Source organism: Elgaria multicarinata, chromosome 5 (genome assembly GCF_023053635.1).
Source record: "Elgaria multicarinata webbii isolate HBS135686 ecotype San Diego chromosome 5, rElgMul1.1.pri, whole genome shotgun sequence".
Taxonomy (NCBI): domain Eukaryota; kingdom Metazoa; phylum Chordata; class Lepidosauria; order Squamata; family Anguidae; genus Elgaria; species Elgaria multicarinata.
In genome coordinates this window covers 112,948,452-112,964,453 of record NC_086175.1, presented here as the reverse complement: position 1 = coordinate 112,964,453, position 16,002 = coordinate 112,948,452, and the positions used below count along the sequence as shown (strand labels likewise).

The 16,002-nt window shown below is 40.6% G+C and overlaps 1 protein-coding gene across 1 annotated transcript in view; it reads left to right on the top strand.

Moving 5' to 3' along the window:
- The window catches only part of FGF9 (fibroblast growth factor 9), a 51,593-nt gene extending 36,742 nt beyond the window's left edge, over positions 1-14,851 (top strand). Inside the window, exon 3 of the mRNA XM_063127819.1 lies at positions 12,927-14,851. Coding sequence (XP_062983889.1) covers positions 12,927-13,172 — 246 coding nt within the window. The 3' untranslated portion in view covers positions 13,173-14,851. The remainder of the gene's footprint in view (positions 1-12,926) is intronic.
- The last annotated feature ends 1,151 nt before the right edge of the window (positions 14,852-16,002 follow it).

Sequence of the window (16,002 nt, the reverse complement as noted above, 5' to 3'; positions counted from 1 at the left end):
TTCTCTGACCTCTTCACTCATCAATTCGATTTAAATTTTAATAAATATGTAATTATCTATTACATAATTGACGTAAAGTATCATCAAAGTTGAAATTAACTGGGGATAAAGTTTTGACCAATTACACTGGACTCCAGTGTGAGAGATACATACAACGAAACAATGGGTTTTTTTGGCTTAGCTAGGCTTTAATTGAAAGGTGAAACAGCTACGTTGGGGCTATTTTTGAGGCAAAACTGTATGGAAGTTTTTCTTGTGGCAGGGAGGTTTTTATTTCTAGAGATGTCCATTAAGGCAAACCATGCGGAAAATAAACTCCCCAATATCTTTATATGTTATTTTTTTAAAGTAACCTCCTGGGAAGAAAATGAAGGAAAAATTCTGAAGAGAGGAAAAATCAGAGAACAAAATTATATTTTATATACGTGTTCACTGTATATAAAATATATTTGGTTTTCCTTGATATTTAGGATATTTTCATCTTATGTGACATGGCCTAGCAACAAAATTGTGCCATGCTTTAAATATGAGTATTGCAGGGTGAGGAACATTCTTCCTATGATGGACTGTTGATCCATGGTAAAAAAATAAACCAGGGGTTGTGGCATTGTTGCCTGGAAGCTGAGCCAAAAATAGGTGGAGCTTGCAGCATTACATCTCTCTCTGTACCACCCCATCACTTTCTTTGTGCGTTGCTCCACATGAACATAAGAAGAGCCATGATGGATTGGACCAAGGGTCCAGCTAGTCCAGCACTCTGTTCTAGAGTGACCATATGACTGGATTTGCCTGGATTTGTCCGAGGTTTTGATGGCAAATCCGGGAGGGGGAGGGGAAATCCGGATTTCCCCCCCAAAGAGCAGCTCTAATGGGAATTAACAAAAATGCTTATAACTCCATCATTTTTTTAAGATAAAGACATGAAACTTGGCACAATGGTAGCTCTTAGGAAGGGCTTTAGTCATACCAAATTTGAAACAGATCCGTTCATCCATTGATTTTTTTAGGAATTTTGTAAAAATTGAGGTTTTAAATTATTATTTTTTAAATTGTCATTTTTAAAGATAAAGAGATGAAACTTTGCACCATGAAAGGATTTAGGTAGAGCTTTAGCCACACCAAATTTGAAACAGATCCATTCATCCATTGATTTTTTAGGATTTTTTTTTAAATTGAGGTTTTAAAATTATTATTTTTAAAATTGTCATTTTTAAAGTTAAAGAGATGAAACTTTGTACCATGATAGGATTTAGGTAGAGCTTTAGCCACACCAAATTTGAAACAGATCCGTTCATCCATTGATTTTTTTTGGGATTTTTTTTTAAAAATGAGGTTTTAAAATTATTATTTTTAAAATTGTCATTTTTAAAGATAAAGAGCTGAAAGTTGGCACCATGATAGCTTTCAGGTAGAGCTTTAGCCATATCAAATTTGAAACAGATCTGGGGCCAGTAGCAAACCCTGTTAACAACAACAGCAGCTTACAATGAGTGAAGATACAGTCAGAAAAGATATTTGAGGGAAGGGGAGAATGTAACATACAGAGTATAGCAAAAGCTTCAAAGTACAGCAAAACCTACAAAAGTAGGAGTGAGTAAAGTTAATTTCAGATACACTGAATCTCTCACTTGTTCTTTATTTCAGTGATTTTAACATTAAGATGTTATGTAGAACAGATTTGTCTTAAATGTGTGCTGTAAAATCAGACATGTGACCAAGGCTATGTTTGGGTGGGCAGTACCCCCTTGGTACTGGACACGCCCCCTTGGGGGCGACCATGTTGTCCTCCTTTTTGGTTTCCAAAATATGGTCACCCTACTCTGTTCACACAGTGGCCAACCAGCTGTCAACAAGGGACCAACAAAACAGAACATGGTGCAACAGCACCGTCTCACCCATGTTCCTCAACAAATGGTGCACGCAGGCTTCTGCCTCGAATACTGGAGATGGCCCGCAACCATCAGGGCTAGTAGCCATTGATAGCCTTCTCCTCCAGGAATTTATCCAACCCCCTTTTAAAGCCATCCAAATTGGTGGCCATCACTACATGTTGTGGTATGTGGTAGTGAGTTCCATAATTTAACTATGCTCTGGGTGAAGAAGTAAAGAGAGCTGGTTTGTTCTTCAAAAGATTGTCTTTTGTTTTTAAACATACACAAGTATCTAGGAATCAGCCATTTACATTTTGGTATTATCTGAAGATTGGGTTCCTTTCGTTGAATCCCATGTTGTGAAGTTTTATCATTATAATTGCAATGAGAATTAATTTGGGTTGGTCCATCTTATGTGCTTTGTAATGTTTTGTAATATATGGATTTAGTTATTTTATATTTTCTTGATCAGTGGTAAGTTAGGACATCAGTTTCTCATCCTAAGTATAGTATGCAGTATGGGAAACCCGTTCTTTTAAATGACACAGCACCTTGTTCCTTTGTGTATGGAAGATGTTTGGAAGGTAGGTCTGGTCACTGTGCTTAGTTCCCTCACTTGCATGTAAGGCTGCTGGGAGTAAGACTTATAGGACACAGTGAAGCTTACTTCTGAGTAGACATGCATAGGATTGTGCTGTAAATGTTTTCTTTAACGAATAGTCATAAAGGCACTAAAAGGACCAGCAGTCCAGAAAAAGGGGGTGAACAATTCAAAACAAGAATAATGGCTAAATGTATCTCTCTTAGAAAGTTGAAATGATGCATGATAACAACTGTAAAAGCTTATCTTAAATTCAGCCTTTCCTAACCTTGGGTCCCAAATGTTGCTGGATTACAACTCCTATTATCCCCATGATTTTTTCTTTGCTCTCTTTTCTTTTCTTCAGTGAAAAGAGATTTTGTGCTGGAAACCAGATTCCAGCTGGACATCAGGAAAAACTTCCTGACTGTTAGAGCAGTACGACAATGGAATCAGTTACCTAGGGAGGTTGTGGGCTCTCCCACACTAGAGGCCTTCAAGAGGCAGCTGGACAAGCATCTGTCGGGGATGCTTTAGGGTGGATTCCTGCATTGAGCAGGGGGTTGGACTCGATGGCCTTGTAAGCCCCTTCCAACTCTGCTATTCTATGATTCTATGATTCTCTGTGTCCAGGTTACCTGCGGGATCGCCTTCTCCCATATAGTCCGCCCCGCACACTCAGGTCCTCTGGGGTGAACTTACTTCAGTCAGCTAAAACTAGGCTGACATCAGTTTCCCAGAGGACCTTTTCTTCTGTCGCCCCCAGATTGTGGAATGGCCTGCCGGAGGAGATTCGTAAAATTAACTCTCTATGTGATTTTAAGGCAGCTTTAAAGACTAGCCTTTTCCGGCAGGCCTATCCAGATCAATGTTAAATCATGAATTTTTAAGATGTATTGATTCCTGTTCTAATGTTGTTCCCCGCCTCGATCCAAAGGGAGAGGCGGGTAAGAAATAAATATATTATTATTATTATTATTATTATTATTATTTACAAGTCCCATTACTTTTGATGGGAAAGTTAAATACATGTTTATATCTATGCTACTGAAATCAGCAGGATTTAAAATTGCTTACATTTAGACTTTACAGGACATCTTGGAAAAGACTTTTGGGGTTTTGAGGCTCTAAGGCAGGTTACCTTCCATTATCCCCAGCCATCATGGCTAATGATCAGGAATGATAGGAGCCATAGTCCAACAATGTCTAGGAACTCAATATTGGGAACCACTGACTTAGAGGATATGATCCAAAGAAAATTAAAACATTTAAAAATTAGAACATCTTCGTTCCTATGGGGTGGCAATACGAGCAGCGAAGAAAGCTTTCTTCTCTGACCGCATTGCGTCTGCGAATTCACGTCCAGCAGAACTGTTTAGGGTGGTGAAGGGTCTAACTCAGGCACCTCCTCCCCTGAACCCTTCCACACAAATCATTCCATGATTTTTTCTTTGCTCTCTTTTCTTTTCTTCAGTGAAAAGAGATTTTGTGCTGGAAACCAGATTCCAGCTGGACATCAGGAAAAACTTCCTGACTGTTAGGGCAGTACGACAATGGAATCAGTTACCTAGGGAGGTTGTGGGCTCTCCCACACTAGAGGCCTTCAAGAGGCAGCTGGACAAGCATCTGTCGGGGATGCTTTAGGGTGGATTCCTGCATTGAGCAGGGGGTTGGACTCGATGGCCTTGTAGGCCCCTTCCAACTCTGCTATTCTATGATTCTATGATTCTCTGTGTTATGGACTAAACCCCACCTAACTTTACCAGATGATGAAGTGTACAGTATATTGTACAAAGGAGTAGCTATTAGTATATGGTGACCAAGTTTGGTGTAACTGGGAAACACTCAACCATAGAAGCAGTTCAGAATAGCTTTCTGGAACCTTATTTTTGCTGCCAGGCTGGAGATGACTTTCAGTTTGATGATGTCTAAAATTAGGTTTATGATCTTGATTTACCGGCTCAGATTAAAATTTGTGGAGCTCACAATCCTTCCACAGAAAAAGTCATGCCTGGTTAACCCCTGCTCCCAGCTTCATTTCAGCAGTAGAAGCAGGGGGAAAAGAGCTTTTGCCAGTGCTGTTGTTAAACAATTGGGAGTCGGAAATCCTTACCTATCTATGGCAAATCACTCAGAGATCTACCTTCTGCCCACCCTGGTTTAAAGCCAGAATAACTAAAGGATCATCTTCCCCTATATGATCCTGCCTGTCTCCTGCAGTCAGCCCTTCTATGATCCCCAGCAGCTGAAGTACAGTTGGTGGGAACAGCAGAAAGATGCTTCTCAAGGCCAAAACCAACATTACTTTAAAGATTTAGTTTGCATCCCTAAAACAAATGGACCTCTGTTTTGGTATATAAATTGGAGACATGCTCCCCCCAATCTGGATTAGGCCCATAGTGGTGTCAGGGGAAAGAGAAGGGTGACCCCCCCCACTCCTATACTAGGGTAGCAATCTGGATCAGGCACCCAGTGCCTGCTCTAAAGTAAAAATAAATAAAAGATGTAACTGCTAGCTATCGCCTGGTTCAGACAACACGCTAAACCATGCTGCTTAACCACAAAATGGTTAAGGGAAATTCCATTAACCATTTTGTGGTTAAGCAGCATGGTTTAGTGTGTTGTCTGAACGAGGCCTCCGTTGTGTCTGTTTTGACTCCCAATTGCAGTACCTAGGGTGCTTCCAGGTGAGGCTTCCTTTGTGCAGTCACACTACTTCATTCACAGAATTTGATGTGTGTGTGTGTGTGTGCGCAGATTATGTTATCTTCGGTTTATAGTTCTCCTGTGTTTTCCAACCATTTCTTTCATCTGTTTTTCTTATTAGAAAGAAAGGAAGAAAACATGGAATAGCTGCACAAATGCCTTTGGTGTGTTAGCACTAGGACCCCCCCCCCCCCTTGTGTCTGGAAGCACCCCTAGACTGTAGCAAGACTTCAGCGCTCTGATAGAAAGGAAAAGGCTGATTAGAAATCTGGCACATAAATAAATAATACCACTTGGTTACCCATAAAAGCAGTTCGTGGAGAAAAACCAAATCTAACAAAAGGTTTAATTAAACTTTGACTGGGTTACTTTTAAGTGTAGGTGTCTCTTAATCCCTTCATGATTTGTTTACAGGCTGTATGTTACTGGCATATCACTGTACTTTGGCCTGAACTTTTGTTTATAAAGGTGTACAGAGACTTTTTTGTGTTTATATTTCATTTTGCTCCAATTTGCAATTTATTATACTTGATGTTTTTTGATATTAAAAACAAAACTTTCAAAGATAGCCCAAATCTTTTTTTAAAAAAGCACTTTATGAACAAAAATTAACTCCTGACTTTGAATTATAGTGAAAATGGTTGTTATTCTTGGAATCTGAGTGTCAGGAGCTTTCCAGTGAAGCTTGTTTCTTGAGAATCTGTCAATGGGAAGGCAGTCTACTAACTTTGGGCACTTCCACACGTCATACTCAGGGTGCTTCCATCCGCCCCCAGTGCACCCCGAAAACGATCGTGTAACTTGCCTGTAAAAGAGACGAGGAAGAAGCGTCCTTGCCGCCGCTGCCGCCACCCAACTCCCTCCTCGCCGGATGGCTCGGAGAGCTCGGCAGAAGAAGGCCCCGCCTCCTTCCGCCGAGCTCTCCGAGCCGGCCGGTGAGGAGGGAGTTGGGCACCGGTGCCGGCAAGGACGCTTCTTCCTCGTCTCTTTTACAGGCAAGTTACACGATCGTTTTCGGGGTGCACTGGGGGCAGATGGAAGCACCCTGAGGACGACGTGTGGAAGTGCCCTCTGGATTTTGAATTCTATATATAAGAGATTCAAACAGTTGTCAAATACATTTAGTTCTTTATTGGATCTGAGTCTTTTCATGAAAAAATGGCTTTATTATTCTTGGACTGCAAACTATAGATTCTTGTAAGTTTGGATGAGGCAAGCTTTGCCCAGGTGGTTGTGGAGCTTGCTCACTGAGTAGCATTTTACTCCCTTTTGGAGCTCCTAGTGAATCAGCCCTTTTTTGGCCAGAATGGGTGGCCATTGCTGTATATGTTCAGATATTTGTTAAATGACGTGGACAAATATGTAACTTTAAAAGTGGCCCAGTTTGCTGTTCTAGTGGGTAAACGTAGACAGGACTTTGTGGATAGGAATGTGGGCAGACTGTAAAAATATCTCAGCTCCGTTTCTTTTCTCCTGTGCTCTGGTCCTTTTTGGGTGTGGGGGGAAAGCAAAACTGTCCTTAAACGTAATAATACATTTTATATGTATTTATGTTATATTGTGAAGGATTAATGCTTACAATAAATTACTGACCCTATAGCTATATCTGGAATAAATATTGAGATTGGGTTGGATCCAATGTTAGTTTAACGTAAGTCCCATTTATTTCAATGGGTCTACTCTAAGTAGGACTAACATTGGATACAACCCATAGGATCCCATTTTAAGTGCATATCATAGGAAACTGTTATACAGAGGGCCTGTTTAGAAGACACCTTAAACCATGGCTTTAACCACGGTGGTTAAGCCAGAAAGCTAGGCTGTGTTCAGAAGACACCTTAAAACATGGCTTTAACCACAGTGAATAAGGCTTTTTGCTTTATTCACCATGGTTAAAGCCATGGTTTAAGGTGTCTTCTGAACACAGCCTAGCTTTCTGGCTTAACCACTGTGGTTAAAGCCATTGTTTAAGGTGTCTTCTGAACGGGGTCAATGTTAGGTTTCTGGTCTGTCTAGCTCAGTATTGTGTGCACTGGCTGCTGCAGGGATTGAACCAAAACCTGGGACTTCCTGTGTGCAAAGTGTGACTTCTACCATTAAGCTATGGCCCTTCCCCACAGTGATGAATGGCCTGCACAGCTGTCTGTGATTCCATTGTTGGGCGGGGCATATCGTCAGTGGAGGATAGTGGCTCTGATGTCAGTGGAGCGGTGAACCAGTCAGAACTCCAAAGGAGCTATCCAAGGTGTAAAGCACCTTTAGTGTTCTGATAGGTTCTAACTGAAACCTGGAGTGGATTGAATGCCCCACTGAGATCAGAACCGCCAGCCACCATTTCATATGGGCCAATAACTCCTAATCATTGCTCAACAAAGCATTGGCTATGCTTCCGGGGAATGACGGGAGTTGCAGTCCAACATAACTGGAGGGCATCAGGTTGGGGGATTTATTTATTTTTTAGAGAAGAGAAAATGGGCTATTATTTCTGAAAGCAAAAGAATTACTTGTGTTATTCTGCTGTAGCTAGGGATGTCAGAGGAATCCACAATGGAACTAAAAAAGGCCAGATTTTTATGAATCCTACCCATTGATTCTGCAGTGGACCATCTTTCCCCCTGTCTGATGGTGTCTGCAGACTTATAGACCATTTTCTAACCTTTGGGGATTTTGCACAAATTTTGTCTTAAAAATATGCAAAATGTTTTTTAAAATGGCAAAAAATGCACATATCTCTGTAGGCTAAAGTGTGAAATACACATTTTGGGAGGATTTGTGCATATGTGAATGTGTGCGAATTCACATTTGTGCAAATTTGGAAGGTGACCCTGTCCCCCGACTCTGTGGATGGGTGGATGGACAACGGAACAAGAGGCACCTGACAATCTGCAAAATACAGATGGATTTTAGCCAATCCGTACATCGCTGACTATAGCATAGTGCCACCTAGAGCTTAAGTAGTGGAAAAGCAGGAAAGGAAAAGCTCTTTGTGTAGAGTTCGGATCTCAATTCTGTACCGAAACCAAAAGTAGATGCAGCAATTAACAGCCTCATGTAGAAAAACTCTTACCCCCTTTTAAAGCCATTCAAATTGGTGGCCATCACTACATCTTGTGGTAGTGAATTCCATAGTCTGACTATGCCCTGTGTGAAGAAGTCCTTCCTTTTATCTGAATCTCCCACTAATCAGCTTTATGGGATGACCCCAGGTTCTGTTGCAGCTAAATCCAAGTTTGCAGTCTGCAATATCTCATTTCAGGAATGCTTCAGTTTTTTCATAGGATACTGATTTTTCCAGTATAGAGTCTTAGAAGTAGATCCATAATCAGGGATATCAGAGGATACCAGGTGTGGATGGCATCAGTATCCAGTACCAGAAGCAGTAAGCCTATATACACCACTTGCTGGGGAAAATGGGCAGGAGGGTGCATTTGCACCATCTCCTGCTTGTGTTTTCCTGGACAGTTAAGATATCTAGTCCACTGCTCTGTTCACAAAGTGTTTGACCCATCATGGCTCTTCTTATGTTCTTATGACATCAGCGGGTTTCAAATATATTCTGGGAGATATCCTAGGAAAGGCAATTTCTGCGGACATACATTTAGTAAAAGATTTTTTTAAATAATAGACTTTTTCCACATTTAATTCCAGCACATTTTAGACTTTATCACATATGCCCAATAGTATATGAATGGGCAATCCCCATAGCTGTTTTAAGGTCCTCTTGCATGACAATTATTTTTACGTGGAAAACTGCTCATGAAGTGACTTTTCCCTTCAGGTTTTGTATTGTGTAATAGTCTTGTGAAAGCACCTCTTCAGCCTCTCAAAAATGCTGGAAATGTTTGAGATGCGGAAATTTGCAAACTTGCTACATGAGGATGTACTCATAAACATGTCAAATCTGAGTGGGGCAGGGGGAAGGTATATTGTCTCTTAAATCTTTAAGACAAAATGGCTCATCAGCACTGATTTTAGAGTCAGATCTTCTGTGTGTGTGTGTGTGTGTGTGTGTGTTTTAAAAAAATCTGAACAGTGGTGCAAACAGGGTAGGACTTTGGGTCAGATGTCCACCTGCAGTCTCCTGGAGGGGTTTGGACAATATGTGGATATGAGAAAGAGAGATCACTTGGGAGTCCCATGGGTGCCCTGTCCCACGAACTTTTGTGTTGCACAGCTCTGGAAGACTCTGTGCTACTACTGTCCTAGTCCTCACAGCCAGGCAAACCAGAGCCATATTTGGGGCTGGAGGCATCCTGCTGCCCTACTCTTTATGGGAAATATTCTTGAGGCTTGGAAGAGTATTTTTACAGTCCGTGCACATTTTCAGGACTGTTGCCTCTCCTGCCTGGAACAGATTTATGATGCATGCTCTCTCTCTTCCCTCAAATCCCTTTTCATAACCTATACTTTCCATGGTACAACCCTTTAGACCTCATTCCCAACTAAATTTCAAAATGCAACTGACTTGAATGTATATTCTTCCTCTGTTTCCTCTATCCTTCCTCCATCTTCCTAATTTCCTTCCTTCCTTCCTTCCTTCCTTCCTTCCTTCCTTCCTTCCTTCCTTCCTTCATCTCCCTAGTGTTGAACTTGCCAGTTTGTTGGGGCAGGGAACAGTTATGTTAATCTATAATGTGCATTGCAGAAAGGGATGTAAAAGAAATTTGTGTCAATTCACTTTTGACCAGAACCAAAGATGTCAAAGTCTGCACATTTCTGAGCTTGTGATATGATTCTAATGACAACCGCCGTTGCCACCACAACAAAAGCATTAAAAATGCATACATTTGAAAAATGTACACGAAAGACCCATACTTTTGAAAAATGCCTACGATTACACTTTAGTAAATGGGAGAAAATGCATATATTTTAAAAAATGCACACTATTTATGTGTACATTTGGGGAAAGGCACAGAAAATACACAAGTGTTTTCATGCAAAAGAAAAAAGAAACCCTCAAAGCTCGCAATCTTATATGGACATGAGTCAGAATGAGCCTCAAGGTAGAATTTGGAGACCCTCAATGAGTTCAGGTTTTGCTGATTCACGTATCTCTAATTGCTCATTGATGGTGCTATATCAATCTTAGAGCTCCATCAGACGAGCATTTTATTGCACGCTTATTACTGAGCACTCACGGACTTTTGTGGGTCCCTCTCATGACGTTGTCTGTCTCCTGCGCACCTCCCGCCCCTTCTAGCCTTTTTCGCGCCACAAAAAACCACCCCAATAAGTCAGACTTATTTTTTGAAACGGAACTTGCCACTATCTCCTGCTGTGTGCAGGAGAAGCAGAGCAATCAAAACTGCTCACTGAATGAGCCATGTGCAGGCTGTTTACCTTCTCTTTCAAAGAGGAAGTAATGAGGGATAAATGCGCAGGTGGAGAAGCGATGGTAAGCAAATGCCATTTTCCCCTGTGTGATGACGCTCATCATCATTTCTGGCTGGGAGTTGAATGGAGAAGCAATGAGAGTTGGGTGTATGGCTGCCACCTAGACTCCCACTAGTGTCTGCACTAGTGTTTGGTGGTGTTGAGGCACAGTAGTGCTGCTCACAGGTATATGGGAAAAGTTATTGATTGTATCCCAAAGTAACAAAGTATGATTTCTTATGAGCCACTGAAATCCTAAGCCACTATAGCTCATATGATATGTGGAAGTGCAGTGGAACAAAGTATTTGGTTAGAAACAATTTTATTTCCATTGCATACTAATTGTTGCTTTTTGTCTGGGAAGACAGGATATGGTAGGTTTTTTTTAAATTTAAATAACACTGTTTGGTTAAAAAAAGGTGCAAAATACATAGAGGACCCAGACTGATAAAACTTTTGTTAAGCTTTATCTCTTTAACATTTTGCAAGAGTTATTATTTATTTATTTATTTATTTATTTATTACATTTTTATACCGCCCAATAGCCGAAGCTCTCTGGGCGGTTCACAAAAATTAAAACCACAAAAAACATCCAACAGGTTAAAAACACAATTACGAGTTATACCCAATGTGTAATACAACGTACATAATCTTCTTTGGTATATTGGTGTTACGCCTTATCATGTGTTATATTAACCTGTTGGATGTTTTTTGTGGTTTTAATTTTTGTGAACCGCCCAGAGAGCTTCGGCTATTGGGCGGTATAAAAATGTAATAAATAAATAAATAAATAAAATATTATGCTACAGTACTTCATGCGAAGAAGAAGCTTTCATTTTTTCAAAAGGATATAACTTTTAGTGGCAGCATGGTGGCATCCTGCAGTGTTGTTATAATTGATTGAAGCCATCCAGAGGAAAATATGCATGTTCTTAAAAGATGTATCTCAGGCCTTAGCTAGACCTACTGGTTAGCCCGCGACGGAAGAGGGAAGATCTCATGATGTGTTTATTGCGAGATCCCTCCTCTGTTTACATGCGACGCATGAAGACCTCAGAAGGAGAGACGTCGTGCCCGCCATTTTTAACTTAAAGGGGCAGCAGCGCATGAATGCTTGTGTGCAAACGTTGAGTAATTTTTAAAATTTAAATGACTTTCCCCACTCCTCCCACCCTACCCCCGATGGGCGCAGCTCCTGGCTTCTCGCGAGGAATCGCGTGGAGCCGGGTCAACCCACGGCGCCCAGCCACACGTTCCGCAGTCTCGGGCTCAGCCCAAGACTGAGGAAAAACCGAGGCTAAAGGGGAGGGTGAGATCCCAGGGCAAGGGAGGGATCATCCCTCCCTGATCCCAGGATCCACTGTGCACCATGCGGACGCACAGGGACAATCCTGGGGATCACCAAGGGATAAAGCCCCATCTAGCTATGGCCTCAGTTTCAAATGACCTGTTTGGAGTATTTTTAAAAGCTGGTGAACTGAAGAATTAACTGATTCAGGAAAGAACTGAAACCGTTAAGGGGACCTCTCTTTTTAACACCAGAGAGGTTCTGCGGTGCGCATTATGTGATCTAAACTGCCTGCAGGGAGCAGAAAAACTTAATTCAAATGAGTCTTATGCTCTCTCCCCCCTCCCAAGATAGAGCCCAGCACTCTCTACTTCCCCTCGGCATCTGGTTTTGCAATTGAAAGAACACAAAGTAATTTTAAAAATTGCTCCAAGAAATGTTAAGACAACAAGAGCCGTATTTAAAGACTATTCAGCAAATATAAAGAAGACCTTGATTATAAAGCTGTCTGCATTCTTCTCTTTATATAAGCTATGGGAGGCTATTAGAACACATTCAGCTCTTACCTATTGTTGAATTCAGTGAAATGGTTTCCTCTTCAATGTGCAAATGCATTGGATTTGGGACTACTTCTGTGCTAAGGTTTTGGGTTGAATTAGACAGAATGGTGGCCATGGGTAAAGTGCTTGCCCATTTAAGATTTGTAAATATTTCACTGTCTTCCCAGCCACATAAAAGTTTTTGTGTTTATATCATTTGCAGAAGACAGTCTTCTATTTGGAGGTATCCTCTGCTTGAAGGGCTGTCCGGTCCAAGTCCAATTTAAAGATAAATAAGGGAGACATCAGGGGCCTTGAAGGTGCCCATCAATGGTTAGGAACTGGACTGTAGGTTAAGCAGTGTTTTCTGCTATGGTGACCACTTCCCCACTATTGGGGAGACTATGATCAGGTGATCTGTGTGCATGTTCAGAGCTGCATTTCTGTTTAAATCCTGGTGGTAATATATAGTTGTCATAGGGTGGTCATTTAAGAATCACTAAAAAAGAGGAAAATGAAAAGTACTCATTTCTGACATTTCTCTCTCTCTCTTCTGTTTCTCTTCACAGGAAAAGTTAACCCAAGAGTGTGTGTTCAGAGAACAATTTGAAGAGAACTGGTATAACACATATTCATCGAACCTATATAAGCATGTGGACACTGGAAGACGATATTATGTTGCATTAAATCGAGATGGGACTCCAAGAGAAGGGACTAGGACTAAACGGCATCAAAAATTCACACATTTTTTACCTAGACCAGTGGACCCGGAGAAAGTCCCTGAACTATATAAGGATATTTTAAGCCAAAGTTGACAAAGACATTTCCTTCACGTGAGCCCTTAAAAAAGAAAAAAAAGTAACCACTATAAAGGTTTCATGCGGTGGGTTCTTTGATTAGCTGTGTCATCACATCAGCTCCACACTGTTGCCAAACTTTTTCGCATGCATGATGTATGATGGAGGCTTGGATGGAACATGCTGATTTCATTCTGCACTTAAAGGGTTTGTCTTCCTGGAAGAGAGCCTATGCCCATCGCTTGATTTATTATGAGAGGGAGGAAGGAAGGAAGAGTAAGAAGTGTGTGAAGGGGAAAGAGAAAGAGGGTAAAAGGGAGAAGCTGAAGCAAGAAGGAAGGGGGGAAAGGCCTGATGCATGCTGGGAAATAGACACGCTTTTAAATTTTTTGATCCGTTGTACTTCATCCTATATCGGCATAGTTGCCATACTTTGACTCATCAGGAATTTTGGCTGGTGGCCTGCTCAAGTGTACGCTGCATTTTAAAAAAAAAGGCATGGAGGGTACGGTCTTACTTACACAATTAAACACACACACACACACACGCGAGACTTATTTTCAGTTTGACTGCTCAAGTGGGAGTCACCCCTTGCTGAGTTTCAAGCAAAGATCTCTTAGGTAACACAACAAAAAGATTTAAAAAAATAAAAAAATGAATAAAAAGTTAAATTTATTTATAGAAATTCCAAAGGCAACATTTTATTTATTTTATATATTTATTTATTATATAGAGTTTATTTTTAATGAAATCTGTACAGGCCAGATAGGCAGTTTGGAAGCTTTAGGCTCTGTAAAACATTTCAACAGCCAGGCCACTACGAACCTGTGAACCACACAAGTCAAACGTAAAGGTGCATGGAGGCAAAGGGAAGTCTAGTGACCCTAATGTACGGAAGGTGGAATCTCTTGTGTGCCCATATTATTGTAAAGATATGCACAGCACTCTTAAAACTGAGTGCTCACTCTTCTGATGGCTTGTTTCATAGCTTAAATCCCCCCTTTCCTCCCCAAGGATTAAAGATAAAACTGGGTCTTCAAAACTTTAATTCTGTGTCTGTAATATTTCCTCTTTGATAAGTGACTTATTCCATCTTTGTAAGCTTCACAGTTGTGAAAGAAAAAAGAAAGACAGGAAAAGAAGGGTTGGTATATATTCTACTTGTTAAAATCTACTGCAGATAATACCAAAGCTAAATGATAAATATGCTCTTTTTATTTAAGCAGAATGCCAGAAACATCCTAATATTGACATTTTGTACTAATTAAGGTTCTCACAACTAGTACAAGAGGCCAGGGACAAGGTTCAACTCTTGTAAACTTGTTTAATTGTGCACTTGCCTATCTACTCTGAAATTACACAAGTTCCATAGGGGGTTCTTATTGTAACATCTTTTATGGGGAAAGAATTGCTTTCAGTGTGAACTGTCATAATACATATTAGCACCCTTCTTAATGCAAAATGAAACTAATAAATCTCTATTGAGAATTGCAATGAGGGGGAAAGTACTATACTCGTTTTATTTCCTGAAGTTATCTTTCCAATGTTCCTGAAAGTATATCATGCAGGCTCCACTTTCTTATATATGTCATTTGGATTAGGTAACATAACAAGTGCAAACACTCCTTTAGTTTTGGGCTATAATTTCAGACTTGCCCTTAGAAAAGAGCCTTTGTCACGAACCTTTGAGAACTACATAGCAGGTAGAAGTGCTGATGACAATTCCAGTCCAATGCACTTGTGTGCTGTTCCAAAGCAAGTGTTATGTAATTGTGCAGAGGAAAGGTACAATGTTTTGTACTGATGCAGGTAGCTCAATATGGTTTTGGTTGTTGCCTAGATTCTGTTTAGTCAGGAACGTCACACATCTTTCTCTGTGTGAACAATGTGTACACCTTTGCATTGCAGTCACCAATGAAAATAACTGAAAGGATACTTCTGGTATTGATAATGGAGCATTTCAAAAGCCACCTGCTATGGAGTAAGCGAGTTGGCGATTGTGGTCTCATGATCCAGTTCAACTTCCATTGAAATCAGTGGCAGTTCTGATAGTATAAGCAGTCTCAGAGCCATATACTTGTACCTTGAGTTTCCATGTGGAAGTATTAGTAAACAAACAGTTTCAAGACTGAAGCTTCAACACATCTAGAGTAAGATTGGAGCCGAATGCACAAAGAGGTTTAGTACTGTTTGTGAACATGTTAGACGATGATCAATACATTAAAAATGAAGTCAGTGTTTCTTTGCTTGGTTGCACAATTGCCCAATGGAACGAAGTATGTTATAAAATAACAAGCTGTGTAGGATGAGCCCCCATGTTCATTTTTAGGGGAGAACAATACATTACATTGAATAGGGGGCTGCAACTGAAAATGGCAACCCCCCGTGTCTGGGTCTTGCCCTGCCCCATCATGAAACAGAGCCACTCCTACTCTTGTTATATCATTAGGTTGTACATTTTCCTGCCATTTCTAATGGCAATCAATGCTGTAGAGCAAAGCCAAGGAAATGTGATGATGACACAGGAGGCTTTAAACATTATAGGGGAGCTGGAAAACTGAGCATGGGGCAGGTGTTTTAGTAGAAGCCTCATGTCATGTGTAATGTATAGTTACTTCTTTATGCTAGCCAATTCATAATACCCAATGTCGGGTAAATTCTAGATGTGATAAGATGCAACTTCCCATGATACACTGAAGACAGCTATTCCACGTACATGATAGCAGAAATAAAATGTGAGCACCATAATGTGTGCGTTCATGTTAACATGAAAAAATTAGTGTCAGTTTTTTCTCAGCAACCAAACTGGGACTTTCCAAATTTATTATAAATGGCTGAATATCACGCT